Consider the following 23,317-nt stretch of genomic DNA (forward strand, 5'->3'; position numbering starts at 1 on the left):
TTCCTTTGCTAAAAAAATCTCCTGTTTAATTCACTGGCCAACATGTCTATGACAGGAAGGTAAACAAGCGCCCAGAACGCGTCAGAAGTAGTTATTTTCTGACAGTTTACAAGTCGAGACTCAACAACAAACTCTTATAAATGACGTGAGTAAGAACACTGTTATGCATCAATGTCAGCAGCTTGACGTAAATGTACTGCATACTGAAAGATTTTCTGCCATGAATTTTCAAAGCGTTTTCCTGTAGGCCAGATAAAACTAACTTCACTGTAGGGGTGATTTCGAGTGATATAAATGAGACTGTGCAAGTGTCTCGCTTTTGTTATCCTGTGTGAATTTGGAATTTTAATAACATCTAGAAGTTGCTGGTAATGTCAATTTGGCAGCTAAACAAACAGTGCCTTGACACGACCATTTTCTGTCTGGTAGCCTTTAAATTCTACTGGATATATGAACGAATCAAGATCCATCTGATGTTTTTTTCAGAAACGTGTTGTGCACAAATGATCCGTGTGATGAATGGTTTTGAAAACCGACAAGTTGAAGAATTGAGACACTTATGCAACACATGGGAATCTTTATTGAAGAAACGTTTCGCCACACAGTGGCTTCCTCAGTCCAATACAAAGTAGAAATGGGTAAGGAGAGTAGAAGTTTGAGGTAATCAGTCCCTCAACCTGGAATCGATGTGTTCAGTCCATCACTCTTGTAGGAAGTGCAGCATAGGGCCAGAGAGGTGGCTTATATACTGCGGTGAGATGAGTTGTATTGGACTGATGAAGCCACTGTGTGGCGAAACGTTGCTTCAATAAAGATTCCCATGTGCTGCATAAGTGTCTCAATTCTTCAACAAACGATCCGAAAAAAATAGCTACATAAATTCTGGATTGTGTCATAGAAATTGTCCACTATCCGCGTCATGGAAATGGTCCACTATCCGAATGATGTGAACACACTATACCAATGCTAAGTTTACCCTGTGATCGAAAAACTGAACATACACAGCTTGTGGAATTATTCTGTACCTTTGTACACCGTTGCTACAACTTGACATTAAAGGAGCACTATCGTAGCACTATCGTAGCACTATCAAATACACATATTTTTGTCTGTGATGCAAATTGAGTGAGTCTCCGATTTTCTCTGGGAGAGAATCAACATCCCAACCATCTGTTGCTGACAAACTTAGTAATAACTAATGCAAGTCTGCATAATACAGATACCGTAAAACAACAGATATCCTTTTATTTTGCTAACATCTTTTGTTTCATTAACAAGTAAAGCAAACCGTCCTGTTATTTTAAACTACTCACTGATTTCTTTCCTGACTATAATTACCATAATACTGATGTCATCATTTCATAGATCATGATATTGTGGTTTGTTGTGACAAACAGTGAATCGTAGACACTCAGTAACTGCTCTGGCGTAACACCTCTTGCGTAGACAAACTCTTCACAGAACCCACAAGTTGATAAATTAAACCCATGTGCAAGTCTTGGGTATCTTTATTGTGGAAAAGTTTCCATACACAGTGGCTTCATTAGTCCAATACAAAGAAGAATGATTGAAAATCAGAAGGCGTTTGAGGTAATCTGTCCCTCAGCCTCGAGTCGATTTAATCATTCCATCATTCTTGAAAAGATTGATGGTCTTCAGGCTGAACGAAGCCGCTGTGTGGCGATGCGTTACCTCAGTAAACATACCCAAGAGTTGCACATGTTTCTAATTTATCAATGGCTGTTCTCTTGGACTTTATTTAAATGAGCAGCTTCCATAAGATTTTGTTTCCTCGATCCTGTTAGTTTCTGGTTTCTGAATTCAGTGCAAGATTCCCTGGCGTACTTGTGTGTGGTAATTGTTTTGTGCCTTCTCAGAGATGGCTTTCTTTCCAGCCTGTGAAACCATCATAAGTAAGAGGAGTCTCGCGACGCCCCCCCCCCCCCACTCCACCCCATTCAAAGTTCTGACTTAAGTAGCGACAAGCAAAGCAATAAAACAATTCCTCCTCAAATGAATATACAGAACAACAAAACAAATAATGTGTTAAATAACAAAGCAAGCCACAATACCGTGACTGGAACGATACACAAATAACCCAATGGCAAATAATCCAAGACGGACCGAAACGTCGTCGTAAGCTCCTCTCTTCTACGTGCGGGTTATTTGTGTAAATAATGTGATCTTTAACTTAACAACAAGTCAGTAGGCCTGCTGCAGTGTTCCTACGTTCTTCAGTTCTGATATGAACACAGGAGCACTGTAAGATAACTATTGCGTTTGCTGACCAATAGTCGGTATAGACATGAAATATTGTGCAACATTTGGGTATCATTATTCTGGAAATGTTTTATCTTGTAGGTTCTGTCAACCATTTATTCACATCCTGTCAGACACACCAGCATCTTGGGATCCTGATGTATGAATTTCTTTAAAAGTTGTCTAACCTATATTCACGACTTACTACTAGTGACTTTGTTCACTGGTGACTCCGCCTACCACTGCTTCACCTCATCAGTATATAAGCTCCATCTCTGCAAATATACTGCGCTTTTGTCGAGATCAATGGACTAAACACATCGACTCTAGGCTAAGGGACTGATTACCTGAAATTCCTCCTCATCTTCCATCTTTATCTGCACTCGACTGATAAAGCCACTGCTTGGCGAAACGTTTCATTTATAAACTGGTCGATTTTGCAAACCATTTAATCATATCTGGTAGAGACGGAGATTTATATCTCACTATATGTTGAATATCTGATGATTTTCATCACCGGAGGAGCTTTAAGGTTGTTAGGTATAAGGAACACAAGTGCAACTAATACTACACTTAATTGTGGCAACGTTTCGCTCTTCAGTGGGAATATGAAGGTATTAGAGTAGTATATATATGCATACCGTAATTACTGAAGGTGGTAGTAGTACCGGTAGAAGGATTAGTGGTAGTTGTATTAGTACCACTATTAGTAGTACTAGTACCACTAGTAGTAGTACTAGAACCATTAGTAGTACTAATACTAGTAACACTACTAGTGGTTCTACTACTAGTAACACTACTAGTAGTACTACTAGTAACACTACTAGCAGTACTATTAGTACCACTACTAGTAGTACTACTAGTAACACTACTAGTAGTACTACTAGCACTACTACTAGTGGTAATAGTACTACTAGTACCACTAGTAGTATTACTACTAGTAGTACTAGTACCACTACTGCTAGTACTAGTGGTACTAGTACTACTAGCACTACTAGTACCACTAGTGCTAGCACTGCTAGTAGTACTACTAGGAGTACTACTAGTAACACTACTAAGAGTACTACTAGTAACAATGCTAGTAGTACTACTAGTAGTGTTTCTAGTACTACTACTAGCGGCACTATTAATAATACGACTACCACTAGCAGTAATACTACTAGTAATAGTACTACTAGTAATACTAGTACCACTAGTAGTAGTACTAGTACAACTAGTAGTACTAGTACTACTAATAGTAGAACTAGTAAAACTACTAGTAGTACTAGTACTACTAGTAGTAGTGCCACAAGAAGTAGTATAACTGTGTGATAAATGGCTCTGAAAACCGACAAGTTGAAGACTGAGACACTTATGCAACATATGGGAATCTTTATTAAAGAAACGTTTCGCCACACAGTGGCTTCATCCGTCCAACACAGAGCAGATACGGGTAAGGAGAGGAAGAATTTGAGGTAATCAGTCCCTCAGCCTGGAATCAATATGTTCAGTCCATTACTCTTGTAGAAAGTACAGCATATGTCCGGAGAAGTGGCTTATGTACTGTAGTCAGGTGAGTGGAAGCAGGAGGAGGTGGGATCACAGTGGAACCATCTACCAGTGTAAATAGGTCTTCGTCCAAAGGTTGGACAAGTGCTAAAGAATTCCTTGTATCAGACATTACAACATCATGGGATCCTGATACAAGGAATTTTCCAACACTTGTCCAACCTTTGGACGAAGACATACTTACACTAGTGGATGGTTCCACTGTGATCCCACCTCCTCTTGCTTCCCCTCACCTGTCTGCAGTATATAAGCCACTTCTCCGGACATATGCTGTACTTTCTACAAGAGTGATGGACTGAACACATCGATTCCAGGCTGAGGGACTGATTACCTCAAATTCCTCTCCTTACACCTTTCTGCTTTGTATTGAACTAAAGAAGCCAGTGTCTGGCGAAACGTTTCCTTAATAAAGATTCCCATATGCTGCAAAAGTTTTTCAGTATTATTACTGATAGTAGTAGAAGTATTACTGGTAGTAGTAGTAGTAGTAGTAGTAGTAGTAGTAGTAGTAGTAGTAGTAGTGGTGGTGGTAGTAGTAGTAGTAGTGGTGGTAGTAGTAGTAGTAGTGGTAGTAGTAGTAGTAGTAGTAGTAGTGGTGGTAGTAGTAGTAGTAGTAGTAGTAGTAGTGGTGGTAGTAGTGGTAGTAGTAGTAGTAGTAGTAGCAGTAGTAGTAGTAGCAGTAGTAGTAGTAGTGGTAGTAGTAGTAGTAGTGGTAGTAGTAGTAGTAGTAGTAGTAGTAGTGGTAGTAGTGGTAGTAGTAGTAGTAGTAGTAGTGGTAGTAGTGGTAGTAGTAGTAGTAGTAGTAGTGGTAGTAGTAGTAGTAGTGGTAGTAGTAGTAGTAGTAGTAGTAGTAGTAGTAGTAGTAGTGGTAGTAGTAGTAGTAGTGGTAGTAGTAGTAGTAGTAGTAGAAGATATGTGATGGTGAGGTTTAGTGTTTTGAGGAGAATTTTTGCTAAATCTTCGGAGATGACGAAGTTGCCTTTATTCTGTTTAATTCTATCAGAAATGGCTGTTAAGGATGACTCAAGGTATTTACTGGAACTAGGAAGGCATCGTTAAATTTCATCAGTTGGTTGGTGGAATTCTAGTAACGTACGCAGGCGTTGTTCAAGTTATAATAATAATAATAATAATAATAATAATAATAATAATAATAATAATAATAATAATAATAATATTTCTACAAGTACATGTACAAGATATACAGACCATAGCTGACATCAATGACATACTACTATATAGAAAGCCCCTTGTTATGCTGAGCATCTCGGGCAAATTAGGTCAGTTTTGTCCCAGGATGCGACCCACACCAGTCGACTAACATCCTGGTACCGATTTCGTACTAATGAGTGAACAGGGCCAGCAGGTGTCTTATGGAAATACGTCCTATTTCTTTTCAGTCGTACTGGGGGATCGTTCCCAATTCCTTAGTGCCTGAGTTGAGTGCGCTAGCACTCAGCTCACACACTAAGGCCAGTATATAAGCACCAACCTTCTTGCCTGTGGTCCAGAGTCTTCACAACTACCATGTTCTTCACACCAACTCCAAGGCTGAGGGACTGATTACCTCATCTTCAGTATATAGTATGTCCAGGAAATTATATTGATAAAGCCACTGGATGGCGAAACATCTACATTAAAGATACCCAGATGTTGTATTTATGTCTAATTTTCATGCATTATTATGTTCACTGAAAAATATTTCGAAGCTTCAATCTGTTTCTCTGACATATATTCTGTCCTCAACTGACTTGAACAACGCCTCCGTACAATACCGAAATTCCGCAGTCCACCTGATGAGACTTAACAACGCCAGCTTAGTGATTAAAGATCCCAATTTCTCCAAATGTATATGCTTGAATTATCTGTAATCGCCATTTCTAACAGAATTAAATAGAATAAAAACAGTTTCGCCATCTCTGAAGTATTAGTAATTATTCTCGTCAGAAGAATGAACCTGCCATGACACAGCTGCTACTACTACCAGAAATACTGATATTGTCAACAATACTATTACTACTAGTTCTACTACTATTACTACTAGTTCTACTACTACTACAACGATTACTACTACTTCTAGTACATCTACCACTAATACTGCAAATACTACTACTGCTACGATTACTACTACTAGTGGTACAACTATCACTGTTACAAATACTATTACTACGATTACTACTACTACTAGTACATCTCCCACTAATACTACAAATACTACTACTATTACTACTACTACTTCTTACAGTTCCAACTACTACTACTACTACTAGTACTTCTAGCACAAATACTATTAACACTACTACTACTACTACCTACAACCATTATACATATTATGCATTTACATTTCACTCTAATACCAATATATAACCTGTGTGTCCATGTATTGTTTGTAACGGCTTGACAAAGCTCCTGGAGAGCGAAACGTTGCCACAATAAAATGTCACATTAGCTGCACTTGTGTCCTTTTACCTAACATATTGTCGGTAATTCTACCAACATTATTACACAGCCTTAGGGTGGCTGGAGGACGTTATGCGGGACTGAAATCCCTCGGTACCCCCATGACCCTGATATACGTAACCACCATCACACACACACACACACACACACACACACACACAAACACACACACACACACACACACACACACACACACACACACACACACACACCGTGAACGTCACGCCCATACTGGAGAATGGCTCCAACAACCCACACTTGGTCAAGCACATGAAGAAAGTGCAAAGGTTTGCAACAAGACTAGTTCCAGAGCTAAGGGGAATGCCCTATGAAGAAAGGTTAAGGGAAATCGGCCGGACGACACTGGAGGACAGGAGATTTAGGGGAGACATGATAACGACATACAAAATACTACGAGGAATTGACAAGGTGGACAAAGACAGGATTTTCCAGAGAAAGGACACAGAAACAAGGGGTCACAATTGGAAGTTGAAGACTCCTGTGAGTCAAAGGGATGTTAGGAAGTATTTCTTTAGTTATAGAGTTGTCAGGAAGTGGAATAGTCTGGCAAGTGACGTATATGAGGCAGGAACCATACATAGTTTTAAGACGAGGTATGACAAAGCTCATGGAGCAGGGGGAGAGAGGACCTAGTAGCGACCAGTGAAGAGGCGGGGCCAGGAGCTATGCCTCGACCCCTGAAACCACAAATAGGTGAGTACACACACAGGGTACTGTCAACATCACACACTCTGATGGTACAGTCAACGTCACACATTCTCATGGTAGAGTCACCACACACACACACACACACACACACACACACACACACACACACACATCACATATGAAAGACCCCTTGGGGCCAGTGACCATGTGGTTTTAAGCTTCGAATACACAGTAGAGCTACAAGTGGAGGGAGAAGCAGGAAGGCCAGGACGAATGAAGCCAAACTACAAGAAAGGGGACTACACAGGAATGAGGAACTACCTGAACGGGGTTCAGTGGGACAGAGAACTGGCAGGGAAGCCAGTTAATGAGATGATGGAATATGTAGCAACAAAATGCAAGGAGGCTGAGGAGAGGTTTGTACCCAAGGGTAACAGGAATAATGAAAAAGCCAGGATGAGCCCATGGTTTACCCAAAGGTGCAGGGAGGCAAAAACCAAGTGTGCTAGGGAATGGAAGAAATATAGAAGGCAAAGGACCCAGGAGAACAGTCGTAGAGCCAGAAACGAATATGCACAGATAAGAAGGGAGGCCCAAAGACAATATGAAAATGACATAGCAGCGAAAGCCAAATCTGACCCGAAACTGTTGTACAGCCACGTCAGGAGGAAAGCAACAGTCAAGGACCAGGTAATCAGGCTAAGGAAGGAAGGAGGAGAGACAACAAGAAATGACCGTGAAATATGTGAAGAACTCAACAAGAGATTCAAAGAAGTGTTCACAGAGGAGACAGAAGGGACTCCAGAAAGACGGAGAGGTGGGGCACACCACCAAGTGCTGGACACAGTGCACACAACCGAGGAAGAAGTGAAGAGGCTTCTGAGTGAGCTAGATACCTCAAAGGCAATGGGGCCAGATAACATCTCCCCATGGGTATTGAGAGAGGGAGCAGAGGCGCTATGTGTACCCCTAACAACAATATTCAATACATCTATCGAAACAGGGAGATTGCCTGAGGCATGGAAGACAGCAAATGTAGTCCCAATCTTTAAAAAAAGGAGACAGACATGAAGCATTAAACTACAGACCAGTGTCACTGACATGTATAGTATGCAAAATCATGGAGAAGATTATCAGGAGAAGAGTGGTGGAACACCTAGAAAGGAACGATCTCATCAACAGCAGCCAACATGGTTTCAGGGAAGGGAAATCCTGTGTCACAAACCTACTGGAGTTCTATGACATGGTGACAGCAGTAAGACAAGAGAGAGAGGGGTGGGTGGATTGCATTTTCTTGGACTGCAAGGAGGCGTTTGACACAGTTCCACACAAGAGATTGGTGCAAAAACTGGAGGACCAAGCAGGGATAACAGGGAAGGCACTACAATGGATCAGGGAATACTTGTCAGGAAGACAGCAGCGAGTCATGGTACGTGGCGAGGTGTCAGAGTGGGCACCTGTGACCAGCGGGGTCCCGCAGGGGTCAGTCCTAGGACCAGTGCTGTTTCTGGTATTTGTGAACGACATGACGGAAGGAATAGACTCTGAGGTGTCCCTGTTTGCAGATGACGTGAAGTTGATGAGAAGAATTCACTCGATCGAAGACCAGGCAGAACTACAAAGGGATCTGGACAGGCTGCAGACCTGGTCCAGCAATTGGCTCCTGGAGTTCAATCCCACCAAGTGCAAAGTCATGAAGATTGGGGAAGGGCAAAGAAGGCCGCAGACGGAGTACAGTCTAGGGGGTCAGAGACTACAAACCTCACTCAAGGAAAAAGATCTTGGGGTGAGTATAACACCAGGCACATCTCCTGAAGCGCACATCAACCAAATAACTGCTGCAGCATATGGGCACCTAGCAAACCTCAGAACAGCATTCCGACATCTTAATAAGGAATCATTCAGGACCCTGTACACCGTGTACGTTAGGCCCATATTGGAGTATGCGGCACCAGTTTGGAACCCACACCTAGCCAAGCACGTGAAGAAACTAGAGAAAGTGCAAAGGTTTTCAACAAGACTAGTCCCAGAGCTAAGAGGTATGTCCTACGAGGAGAGGTTAAGGGAAATCAACCTGACGACACTGGAGGACAGGAGAGATAGGGGGGACATGATAACGACATACAAAATACTGAGAGGAATTGACAAGGTGGACAAAGACAGGATGTTCCAGAGATTGGACACAGTAACAAGGGGACACAGTTGGAAGCTGAAGACACAGATGAATCACAGGGATGTTAGGAAGTATTTCTTCAGCCACAGAGTAGTCAGTAAGTGGAATAGTTTGGGAAGCGATGTAGTGGAGGCAGGATCCATACATAGCTTTAAGCAGAGGTATGATAAAGCTCACGGCTCAGCGAGAGTGACCTAGTAGCGATCAGTGAAGAGGCGGGGCCAGGAGCTCGGACTCGACCCCCGCAACCTCAACTAGGTGAGTACAACTAGGTGAGTACACACACACACACACACACACACACACACACACGCAGGATGTTCCAGAGACGGGACACAGCAACAAGGGGACACAGTTGGAAGTTGAAGACAGAGATGAATCACAGGGATTTTAAGAAGTATTTTTTCAGCATCAGAGTAGTCAGGAAGTGGAATAGTTTGTGAAGCGATGTAGTGGAGGCTGGATCCATGCATAGTTTTAAGCAGAGGTACGATAAAGCTCACGGTTCAGAGAGAGTGACCTAGTAGCGACCAGTGAAGAGGCGGGGCCAGGAGCTTGGACTCGACCCCTGCAACCTCAACTAGGTGAGTACACACACACACACAGTACAGCCAACATCACACACTCTCAGGGTACAGTCAACATCACACACTCTCAGGGTACAGTCAACATCATACACTCGCAGGGTACAGTCAACATCACAAGGTCTCGGAGTACAGTCAACATCACAAACACACACACACACACAGTATAGTCAACATCACACACTCTCAGGGTACAGTCAACATCACACACTCTCAGGGTACAGTCAACATCACACACTCTCAGGGTACAGTCAACATCACACACTCGCAGGGTACAGTCAACATCACAAGGTCTCGGAGTACAGTCGACATCACAAACACACACACACACACACACACACACACACACACACACACACACACACACACACAGTATAGTCAACATCACACACACACATGGGGATAAAAAAGTGATTGAAAGTATCATGAAAGCAACAGAAGATGACATGACCCAGCTGGCAAATTATCTGAGAATAATGGGGTTTGCAAGAGAGGAAAAAAAGGCTAATCAAAATGATATTTCAATGTAGAATTGGCTCGAAACAGGATGCTGCAAGAAAAAAACACAACTAAGGAACCATCAGTGTACCGGAGGGTGTACCTCGACCATGACAGAACACAAGAAGAAAATCAGAAACTGAAAGAGTTAGCACAAAGATGCAAAGAGAAAAGAGAGGAAAATATGGAGATGGGCAGGAGAACACAGACTCAGGAGGAAGAGCAAATACAATCTCCTTCAGAACCAACTACAGAAGTACCTCATCCATGACAACCCCCAATGCAACCAAAAAATCTAACTCAAAACCCACACACCGTACCCTATGCCCCCACCCCTCTCATCACAAACTTCACCCCCACAGCAACCCCCCCCCCATAGTTCCCCACGAGGTCTCCTGCTCTCCCAACCCCAGCATAATCCTCAGACAGCAGTTTTAGACAAGAAGTTGAATGTTTGTACATGAATGTAGAAGGAATAACAAATAAATGTGAGACATAGCACTCAGAGAAACAAAACTCACTGGAGTGATAACAGATACAATCTTCCCACCCGGATATCAGATCCTGCGGAAAGATATAGGGAGCATAGGGGGAGGAGGAGTTGCACTGCTCATTAAAAACGGATGGAGATTTGAGGAAATGGAAGCAAAGGATGGAATGGGCAAAAGGGACTAAATAGTTGCAACAGTTCAGTTTGCGGGACCTAAGGTTATTATTGCAGTGATGTACAACCCACCACAGAACTGCAGGAGGCCAAGAAAAGAATATGAAGAGAGCAACAGAGCAATGTGGACTCACTAGCTGAGGAGGCCAGAAGAGCTCACACGGGTAAAACAGTCATAAGGAGATTGATTGGGAAAACCTGGAGCCACATGAGGTCTCGACACATGGAGAGCCAAGATAATGGATGTAGTACTGGAAAACCTCATGCATCAACATATTAGGGATACTATAAGAGAGAGATGTGAGGATGAACCAGCAAGACTGGACCTCGTGTTCATCCTGAGTAGCTCGGACATTGAGGACATCATATATGTAAGGTCCTTTGGAGCTAGTGATCACGTGGTTCTGAGGTTTGAGCACATAGTAGTTACACATGGAGAGGGTAACATGAGTAGGATGAGAAAAGCCAAACTATAAAATGTGGGACTTCACAGGCATAAGGAACTTCCTGCGAGAGGTTCAGTGGAAAAGAGAACTGTAAAAAAATCAGTTATCGAAATCAGGGCTTGTGTGACAACATAATGCATGGAGGCATAGGAGAGTTTTGTTGCCAAGGGCAACGGAAATAAAGGGAAGACCAGAACGAGCCAATGCTTTAACCGAAGGTGTAGGGAGACAAAAACTAGATGCACTAGAGAATGGAAAATGTACAGAAGACAAAGGACCCAGGAAAATAAAGAGATTAGTTGAAGAGCTAGAAACGACTATGTATAGACAAGGAGGGAGCCCCAGCGCCAGTACGAGAACGACATAACATCGAAAGTCAAGTCTGACCCAAAGCTATTGTATAGCCACATCAGGAGGAAAACAACAGTCAAAAAAGAGGTAATCAGGCTGAGGAAAGAAGATAGGGAGCTCCCAAGAAAGGACCAAAAAGTGTGTGAGAAGCTCAACATGAGATACAAGTATTTACAGTGGAGACAGAAAGGACTCAGGAAAGTCAGAATAGGAGGATACACCAGCAAGGGATATACCAACAAGTGCTCGATGAAATATAACCGTGGAGGAGGAGAAGCTGCTGCTAAGTGAAGTTGATACCTCAAAAGTGGTGGGACCAGACATCTCTCCGTGGGCTAGAGAGGGAGCAGAGACTCTGTGTGTGCCACTAACAACAATCCATACCACGGGTGGGGTTAGAACCCGCGATCAGAGAGTCACAAAACTCCAGACCATCACATTAGCTACTGGACCAGCTAGCTTCAATAAGATTCATCCAACTAGGTATATTTGGTTGAATCTGGTGTAGAAATGCATATAGATGGATGAATCTTATTGTACCTAGCTGGTCCAGTGGCTAACGCAACGGTCTGGAGTATTGAGACTCTCTGATCGCTGGTTCTAACCCCACCCGTGGTATGGTTTGTTTGCAATCGTGTCATTAAGATTTCGTGAGCCACTAACAACAATCTTTAACACATCCATTGAAACGACACAACTACATGAGCTACAAAAGACGGCAAATGTAGTACCAAATTTAAGAATGGAGACAGACATGAGGCATTAAACTACAGACCAGTGTCACTGACGTGTATAGTATGCAAAGTCATAGAGAAGATTATGAGGTGGAGAGTGGTGTAGCACTTAGAAAGGTAGAAGCTTATAAACGACAACCAGCCCGGTGAAGGAAAATCCTGTGTCATAAACCTACTGGAATTTTATGACAAGATAACAGAAATACGACAAGAAGGACGTGGATAAATTGCATTTTCTGGGTCTGCAAAAAGGCCTTCGACACAGTTCTTCACAATAGATGTGCGCAAAAGCTAAAGGAACAGGCGCGCGTAACAGTAAGGGCACTGCAGTGGATAAGAGAATACCTGACAGGGAGGCAACAACGAGTCATGGTACATGATGAGTTGTAAGAAGGCGCCTGTGGCGAGTGGGGTTTCACAGGGTTCAGTCCATATGATGTGAAGTTAATGAGAAGACCTAAATCGGATGAGTATGAGGCAGGACTACAAAGGGATCTAGACAGGCGTCAAGTCTGGTCCAGCAAGTGGCTCCTCGAATTTAACCCCGCCAAATGCAAAGTGCTGAAGATCGGAGGAGAGCAAAGAAGACCGCAGAGAGAGTATAGACTAAGTGGCCAAAGACTGCAAACATCCCTCAAGGAAAAGGATCTTGGGGTGAGTATAATACCGAGCACATCTCCTGAGATGCACATCAACCAGATAACTGTTGCAGTATATGGGCGCCTGGTAAACCTGGGAATAGCATTCCGATATTTCTGTACGGATTCATTCAAGACTCCGTGCACATCAGGCCCGTATTGGAGTATGCAGCACCAGTTTGGAATCCACATCTGATCAACCACGTCAAGAAATTATATAAAGTGCAAAGTTTCGCAATAAAACTTGTCCCAGAGCTAAGGAGAATGTCTTACGTCGAATGGTTTTATGGGAAGTCGGCCTGACGACACTGGAGGACAGGAGGGTTAGGGAAGACATGATAATGACATATAAAATACTGCAAGGAATTAACAAGGTGGACAAAGACAGGCTGCTCCAGAGATGGGACACAGAAACAAGGGGTCACAATTTTAAGATGAAGTCTCAGATGAGTCACAGAGATGTTAAGAGGTATTTTTTTCAGTCATGGAGTTGTTAGGAAGTGGAAGTCTGGTAAGTGAAGCAGTGGAGGCAGGAACCATACAGAGTTTTAAGACGAGGTTTGATAAAGCTCATGGAACAAGGAGAGAGGAGACTTAGTAATAATCAGTAAAGAGTCGGGGCCAGGAGCTATGAATGGACCCCTGCAGCCACAAATAGGTGAATACACACACCCATCCACTCACACATCCACACCCCCCACACACACCCACACCCACACACACACACACACACACACACACACACACACACACACACACACACACACACACACACACATACACACACATGAAAATGACATAGCATCAAAAGTAAAGACTGACCCGAAGCTGTTGTACAGCCACATCAGGAGGAAAACAACAGTCAAGGACCAGGTAATCAGACTGAGGAAGGGTGATGGGGAATTCACAAGAAACGACCGAGAGGTATGTCAGGAGCTCAACACAAGATTTAAAGAGGTATTTACAGTGGAAACCAGTAGGACTCCAAGAAATCAGAACAGGGGGGCACACCAGCAAGTGCTGGATGAGGTACATATAACCAAGGAGGAGGTGAAGAAGCTGCTATGCGAACTTGACACCTCAAAGGCGGTGGGACCAGACAACATCTCTCCATGGGTCCTTAAAGAGGGAGCAGAGATATTGTGTGAGCCATTAACAAAGATCTTCAACACATCATTTGAAACTGGGCAACTCCCTGAGGTATGGAAAATGGCAAATGTAGTCCCAATTTTTAAAAAGGGAGACAGACATGAGGCACTAAACTACAGACCTGTATCTCTAACGTGTATAGTATGCAAGGTCATGGAGAAGATCATCAGGAGGAGAGTGGTGGGGCACCTGGAAAGAAACAAGTGTATAATTGACAACCAGCACGGTTTCAGGGAAGGAAAATCCTGTGTCACAAACCTACTAGAGTTTTATGACAAGGTGACAGAAGTAAGACAAGAGAGAGAGGGGTGGATCGACTGCGTATTTTTGGACTGCAAGAAGGCTTTCGACACAGTTCCTCACAAGAGGTTACTGCAAAAGCTAGAGGACCAGGCACACATAACAGGAAAGGCACTGCAATGGATCAGAGAATATCTGACAGGGAGGAAACAACGAGTCATGGTACGCGACGAGGTGTCAGAGTGGGCGCCTGTGACAAGCGGGGTTCCACAGGGGTCAGTCCTAGGACCTGTGCTGTTCTTGGTATACGTGAACGACATAACGGAAGGGATAGACTCAGAAGTGTCCTTGTTTGCAGACGATGTGAAGTTAATGAGAAGAATCGAATCGGACGAGGATCAGGCAGGACTACAAAGAGATATGGACAGGCTACAAGCCTGGTCCAGCAACTGGCTCCTTGAATTTAACCCTGCCAAATGCAAAGTCATGAAGATTGGGGAAGGGCAAAGAAGACCGCAGACACAATATAGTTTAGATGGCCAAAGACTGCAAACCTCACTAAAGGAAAAAGATCTGGGGGTGAGTATAACACCGAGCATATCTCCTGAGGCGCACATCAATCAGATAACTGCTGCAGCATACGGGCGCCTGGCAAACCTACGGATAGCGTTCCGATACCTCAGTAAGGATTCGTTTAAGACTCTGTACACCATCTACGTCAGGCCCATACTGGAGTATGCAGCACCAGTTTGGAATCCACACCTAGTCAAGCACGTCAAGAAATTAGAGAAAGTGCAAAGGTTTGCAACAAGACTAGTCCCAGAGCTACGGGGATTGTCCTATGAAGAAAGGTTGAGGGAAATCGGCCTGACGACACTGGAGGCCAGGAGGGTCAGGGGAGACATGATAACGACATATAAAATACTGTGCGGAATAGACGAGGTGGACAAAGACGGGATGTTCCAGAGATGGGACACAGACACAAGAGGTCACAATTGGAAGTTGAAGACTCAGATGAATCAAAGGGATGTTAGGAAGTATTTCTTCAGTCATAGAGTAGTCAGGCCGTGGAATAGCCTAGAAAGTGATGTGGTGGAGGCAGGAACCATACATAGTTTTAAGGCGAGGTATGATAGAGCTAATGGGGTAGGGAGAGAGAGGACCTAGTAGCAATCAGCGAAGAGGCGGGGCCAGGAGCTGTGAATCGACCCCTGCAACCACAAATAGGTGAGTACAAATAGGTGAGTACATGGTACAGTCAACAGTCGAAGGATAAAAAAGACTTTTTCAAATATAACTGGAGATGTGTTGAATCTCCAGTCATAACTGCATTCAGTTACAATTAAATATAAGGCATTTTGATTTTTGACCCAGAGCATAAGTTCATTCTCTCCAGTACAATTTTAAATGTAACATCAACAAAAATTCCAACTGTTAGTAATGAAGGGAACTTAGTCTTTTTTGGAAGATTTTTTTCGATGAATTCTAATGAAATGATAATAATCATGAATACAAAATGCATATAGGTTCCTTTGTAACACTCAGAATTTTGGGAAGAACATTTTAGCTTGGATATACGAGTTTCTGAGATCAAGGCCAAAAAAAAAGGTCCAGGAAGGAAATGTAAAAGTGTTTAACTCACCCAGGACGGAAAGTGATATTGTCTTAGAGATGGGAGGGCTGACATTGTTGTGGGCGTAACACAGGTACCTTCCACTGTCCTCTGCACGGGCGTCTCGTATCCTGAGTGAGCCCGCCCGTGGGGTCAGGACTCGCCACCCGTCCCCAACTAAAGCCGATGCTTCCTCCGTCAGTAAAGAATCTGTAGACCAACTCAAGCACTTTAGAAAGATCTATATAAAGACTAATTCCATTGTACCACCAGCATTATGATACTCAATGACCATGAGGAAAAATCACATAAAGACTATGAACTGTCTTAACCCAAACATTAAAATACCTAAAGTACTTTTTTGAGACTTGTATCAAGGCGCTAAATTCCATCTTAACATTATGTTATGTCATGCTAAGCTACGTCAAACCATACTAATCTGAGGCCAAAATATCCAGATTATGCTTTTGCATTTTCTTATGCAATTCTGAAAAGATAACACTCCCTACAAAGTTAGAAAACATAATACTCTATTTTTAGGTCAGGTCACATTCCAAGAATTATTTGACAGTCTACAGCGGGTTTGAACCTGCACATTCTGCATCGAAGTACAGTGTTTCATCTAGAGGATCCAGTGGTAGGCCAACTTTTTTGGGTATTACCGCAAAACAGATTTGTGTATATTATACGAGCACTATCAAATATCTATAAATGGAATTATAGATTCCAGTAAAAATCAAATATAAATATATTTATTTAATAATATTTTTTGTGCAATATTATTTATATATTTACTGAGCCTTCGTTATCCCCGAGATCTTCATTTTTACATCATTTTGGGTATAGATGCCCAGCTAACACTAGGCGGTCATCTCCATACCCAGGACCACGAGACTTCCGAACTTCACTGCATGGACAGGGCTATGATAAAATAATTTTGAGCCAGCCTGATGCTCTGGGCCAGGGTAGTCCAATTACGGGCCCGCGGGTTGGATATTTTGTGGCCCGTGAGGACTCATATTAATATATCGATTTTCTTCTATAAAAAGCATTTAAGTATCTGCGACACTTAAGTTATGTATGAGAAATAATGCTAGGTTACTAGAATGATAACGTTACAGTTGAGTGAGAATCCCACTCCATGACCATGATTAGTTCAGAGTGGGGACGTGTCCTGTATGTGTATTCCTGTACTTTAACAGATGTTGCAAGAGCTATAGCCGGCAGTAATGGGGGTTAGTTGGCTTGTTGAAAAATAGAGTTGATTGTATTACACTACACTACTTTATCCATCATGAAACATTATGTGGCAAGGTATTACATATGAGGGATGTCATGCAGAGTGTTGTCAGACTAGTTTATTTAATCAGAGACGGTAATAAGTCACAGAAACGCAGAAAATTCCAATTTTTTCCTTGAAGAACTGAATGCAAAATTCTATGATCTACCACAGCACTCAAGTATCAGGTGGCTGAGTGCTGAAAAATGCTCCAACAAGTCTTTGTTCTTCGGAAAGATATCCTTTTATTTTTTCAAAAATAATCAGCTGAGCAATACACAGTGTACCAAACTCAGCTTACAAGACAAACAACAAAATATTTCTCAACTAGTTAGACACACTGAAGCTCTCCGCAAGAAGCTGCAGCTATTGATTGTGCTCAAGAAAGAATTACATTGCACACTTTACTTCTTGTGATCTCATGGCAGATTATATCCAGTCAGACTTTTCAGGTTTTGTTAGAAAAAAATAAAAATTTAACTGGTGAGTTTGAGAAAAGATTTAGAGAGTGAAAAACTGAAACCCAGTTTCCTTTTAATAACAACCCAATGGAAGTTAATGTAGAGACACAGTTACCAAAGCTTCAGTATGTGTGAACAGCGGTCTGACTCACTGTTGCTTGCAAAGCAAAAGGAAAATCAGGAGAGCTTCTCTAAGTTGCTCTGCAACGATAGATTCCCCAAGCTGAGAGACTTTGTAATAAAGTTGGACTCAGTGTTCGGTAGTACATATATATGTAAACGTAGTTTTTTTACTACGAAGCATGTAAAATCTGAAACCAGAAATCAAATAAGAAATGAAAGACTGGACGAGTGTCTTCGACTTGCCACTATCAACATCGGAATCGATATGGTGAATTTGGTGAAAAAAAATAATTAGTAGGTAAGAATATGAGTAGCATTATTTCTTCATAAATTCAAAGCCTTTAAATTTTTGTTTTGTTTTGTTTCTTTCCAGCATTGTCTGTATAGAACCTCTGTATCACAAAAAAACATACAATATATATGTATATATATATATACGTATGTATATATACATGTATATGTATATATATATATATATATATATATATATATATATATATATATATATATATATATATATATATATATATATATATAAATATATATATATATATATACATATATGCAATAAGATCACAGTAAACAGGTGATTTCAGAATATGCAAAACAACCACTCTGAAAGAATAGAGAAATTCCAAGCGCTTTCGTGACTACTCACATTATCAAGGAACTATGATAATGTGAGTAGTCACGAAAGCACTTGGAATTTCTCTATTCTTTCCGAGTGGTTGTTTTGCATATATATATATATATATATATATATATATATATATATATATATATATATATATATATATATATATATATATATATATATATATATGTCGTGCCGAATAGGCAGAATTTGCGATCTTGGCTTAAATAGCAACGTTCATCTTGCCATATAGGACAAGTGAAAATTTGTGTATGCAATAATTTCGCCAAAATCATTCTGAACCTAACGAAAAAAATATATTTCACTGTGTTTGTTTAGTATTAAATTACTGTAAACAAATCTAAAATATATTTAGTTGGGTTAGGCTAAAATAAATTATTCTTGTTATAATAAGGTTAGGAAAGTTTTCTAAGATTCTTTTGGTGCAAAATTAAAATGTTTTACAATAACATTAATGAAAAAAATATATCTTTAAACGTATAAGAGAAAATTTTAGAACGGACTTAATTTTAAATGAGTTCTTGCTAATTGACCAGTTTTACATATTCGGCACGACATATATATATATATATATATATATATATATATATATATATATATATATATATATATATATATATATATATATATATTTCAACACACCGGCCATATCCCACCGAGGCGGGGTGGCCCAAAAGGAAATTCGAAAGTTTCTCCTTTTACATTTAGTAATATATACAGGAGAAAGGGTTACTAGCCCATTGCTCCCGGCATTTTAGTCGCCTCTTATAACGCGCATGGCTTATGGAGGAAGAATTCTGTTCCACTTCCCCATGGAGAAAATATATATATATATATATATATATATATATATATATATATATATATATATATATATATATATATATATATATATATATATATTATATATATATATATATATATATATATATATATATATATATATATATATATATATATATATATATATATATATATATATATATATATTATATATATATACATATAACATATAGGTCATTTCCCACCAAGGTAGGGTGGCCCGAAAAGAAAAACTTTCACCATCATTCACTCCATCTTGCCAAGGATAAACTTACACTATAGTTATAAAACTGCAACATTAACACCCCTCCTTCAGAGTGTAGACACTGTACTTCCCATCTCCAGAACTCAAGTCTAGCCTGTCGGTTTCTCTGAATCCCTTAATAAACATTAATAAATATTACCCTTTTGAAACTCAAACATACAGTACATCTCCACTGCCTCCAGCTTTCTCCTTGTTACAACATTCACCACCCATGCTTCATATCCATATAAGAGCATTGGTATAACTACTTTCTCATACATTCACCTCTTTGCTTCTATGGACAAAGTTCTTCCTCTCCTCATAAGACATGCCCTTTAGATCTGGGACTAGTCTTGTTGCAAACCTTTGCACTTTCTCTAATTTCCGTACGTGCATGGCTATGTGTGGATTCCAAACTGGTGCTGCATGCTCGAATATAGCTTTAGTTTACATGGTGTACAGGGTCCTGAATGATTTCTTACTGAAATGTCAGAATGCTCTTGTTAGGTTTGCTAGTCGCCCGTGTGCTGCAGCAGTTATTTGGTTGATGTTCGCTTCCGGAGATGTGCCCGGTGTTATACTCACCCCGAGATCATTTTCCTTGAGTGAGGTTTGTAGTCTCTAGGCCCCTAGACTTCTTTGCCCTTCCCCAATCTTCATGCTTTGCACTTGTTGGGGTTGAACTCCAGGAGCCAGTTGCTGGACCAGATACCTGTGTAGTTCTGCCTGGTCCTCGTACAATTGAATTCTTCTCATAAACTTCACATCTGCAAACAGGGACACTTCTGATTCTATTCTTTCCGTCATGCCGTTCAAAATACCAGAAACAATACCGGTCCTAGGACTTACCCCTGTGGAACCCGCTCGTCACAGGCACCGACTCTGACACATTGCCAGGTGCCATGACGCACTGTTGTCTTCCTGGCATTTATTCCCTGATCCATTGCAGTGCTTTCCCTGTTATCCCTGTTTGGTCCTCCAGCATTTGCACTAATCTCTTGTGTGGAACTGTCAGACGCCTTCTTACAGTCGAAGAAAACTCAGGCTAATCCCTTTTCTCTCTCTTGTCTTACTGCTGTCACCCTGTCATAGAACTCCAGTAGGTTTGTGATGCATTATTTGTGATGCATTTGTGATGTATTATACTTGGGCCTCTCTTCTTACCTGTATATATTCATTTCTGGCTCTATGACTGCTCTCCTTATTCTCCTGTGGCCTTTGCCTTTTATACTTCTTCCATTCCCCAGCACACTTGGTTTTGGCCTGTACCTGGCTTTCTCGTTATTCCTGTTACCCGTGGGTATCTCTCCTCAGCTCCCTTGCATATTAATGTCCCATATTCCATCATCTCATTTACTGACTTCCCTGCCAGTTCTCTGTCCCACTGAACCCCATCCAGGAAGTTCTTCATGCCTGCGTAGTCCCCTTTCTTGTAGTTTGGCTTCATTCGTCCGGCCCTTCCTACTTCCCCCTCCACTTTTAACTCCACTTTTCGAAGCTCAGAACCACATGATCCATGGCCCCAAAAGGTCTTTCAAATGTGATGTCCTCAATAAATGCACTGCTCAAGGTGAATACTAGGTCCAGTCTCTCTGGTTCAACCTGTCCTCTCTCTCTGGTAGTGTCCCTTACGTGTTGGTACATGAAGTTTTCCAGTACCACCTCCATCATCTTCGTCCTCCACGTGTCTTGTCCCCCATGTGGCTCCAAGTTCTCCCAATCGATTTCCTAGTGGTTGAAGTCACCCATGATCAGTATCTTTGCCCTCCTCGCATAAGCCCTTCCGGCCACTTCAGCCAATGTGTCAACCATCGCTCTATTACTTTCATCATACTCTTGTCTTAGCCTCTTACCGTTTTGTGGTGGGTTATACATAAATGCAATTACCACCTTGGGACGTTCAGACTGAAGGGTTCCTGTGAGGGAAAAGTTCAATAGATAGGAGTAGCGAAGGAATATATAGTAACAATAGTTTCATTGCCGGCTACTTGTTAAGGTAGGGTAAGTCCAGCTCCCGCTATTCCCGCCTTTTCTCTCCCACCCCTAAAGTGATAGTTTGTTTGCTGGCTGCTTGTTAACGTAGGGTCAGTCTAGCTCCCACTATTCCTTCCCCTCCCTCTTCCCCCCCCCCGAAAGGTGACGTGTGGGGCTCCGGTCCAAACAGTAAATCACTCGACTCACAGCTCCCAACAGTACTGTAAGTACATGCCTGCCTTGTATTCTAGTGGATTTATTGGTTGAAAGCTTCACTTTGGACCAATAATAAACTTAGTCTTTTCAGCCTTGCTCTAAGTTGACTGTGAAGTTGTGAAGGCTTACTCAGCCCTGTAATAACTTCAGACAGTATTACCAAGGCTGGCTCCTTCTCAGGAAAATTAATGAATAGAAAAAGAAATAATAACAGACAAACATAAACACTTTATTATATAGAAAATATGAAATATAAAGTGTTTATGTTTGTCTGTCATTATTTCTTTTTCTATTCATTAATTTTCCTGAGAAGGAGCCAGCCTTGGTAATACTGTCTGAAGTTATTACAGGGCTGAGTAAGCCTTCACAGTTCCTATTATGTAATAAGAACATAAGAATGGAGGAACACTGCAGAAGGCCTACTGGCCCATACAAGGCAGGTCCTAATCAAAATGACCGCTGCCCAAGAATTTACTCTCGTACCCAATGACACAAATCAAACCCAGCCCCTCCCACTCATATATCTGTCCAATCTCGTTTTAAAGTTGTCCAAGGTCCTAGCGTCGATCATCCTACTGGTAAGATTGTTCCACACATCCACAACTCTGTTACAAAACCATTACTTACCTATGTCCTTTCTAAATCTAAATTTATTGAACTTAAATCCATTATTTCTGGTTCTTACCTGGTTCGACAGCCTCAGTACTTTATTTATATCTCCTTTGTTTTTGCTCATCATCCACTTATACACATAAATGATATCTCCCCTCATTCTACGTCTCTCCAGAGAGTGGAGATAAGGCTTAAAGTCTATCTTCATACGAGAGATTCGTTACACAGTAAATCATTTTAGTCTTTCTTCTCTGTATGTTCTCCAATGAGTCTATATCCATCCTGTAGTAAGGAGACTAAATGAGGCCTCACTAGTGATGTATAGAGCTGTAAAATAACTTTTGGACTTCTTTTACTTAGACTTCTTGAGATAAATCCAAGTAATCTGTTAGCCTTGTTGCGCACACTAAGGCTTCAGATTTCTGCTTACCATGACTCCCAAGTCTTCTTAACATTCTGTATGATCAAGCTCTACTTCACCTAGAGTTATTTTCATTACCAAGGACTAGTACCTTACACTTATCCACAATGAACTTCATCTGCCATTTTTCAGACCAAGACATTAATTTGTCCAAATCCTCCTGGAGTTCATTGCTATCCTCCTGAGAATGAATCATACGGCCTATCTTTGTATCATCGGCAAATTTGCTCATGTTACTCGTAATCCTTTCATCAAGGTCGTTAATGTAAATTATGAACAAGAGAGGGCCTAAATCTGATCCTTGTAGAATGCCATTAGTGACTAATCCCATTTCAGATTTGACCCTAATAATGGAAACTCTGCTTTCTATTGGTAAGCCATGCCTCTATCCATGAGCTATACCATGAGCTGCCACTTTTCTTAAGAGTCTCTTGTGAGGTACTCTATCGAAGGCTTTACTAAAATCCAAATAAACAATATCATAT

General features: G+C 41.3%; 1 protein-coding gene across 1 annotated transcript in view; it reads right to left on the reverse strand.

The window, feature by feature from the left end:
- The window catches only part of LOC128688200 (cell adhesion molecule Dscam1), an 876,413-nt gene that overhangs the window by 327,990 nt on the left and 525,106 nt on the right, over positions 1 to 23,317 (reverse strand). Inside the window, exon 13 of the mRNA XM_070086854.1 lies at positions 16,056 to 16,235. Coding sequence (XP_069942955.1) covers positions 16,056 to 16,235 — 180 coding nt within the window. The remainder of the gene's footprint in view (positions 1 to 16,055; positions 16,236 to 23,317) is intronic.

The sequence above is a fragment of the Cherax quadricarinatus genome, chromosome 19 (genome assembly GCF_038502225.1).
Source record: "Cherax quadricarinatus isolate ZL_2023a chromosome 19, ASM3850222v1, whole genome shotgun sequence".
Classification (NCBI taxonomy): domain Eukaryota; kingdom Metazoa; phylum Arthropoda; class Malacostraca; order Decapoda; family Parastacidae; genus Cherax; species Cherax quadricarinatus.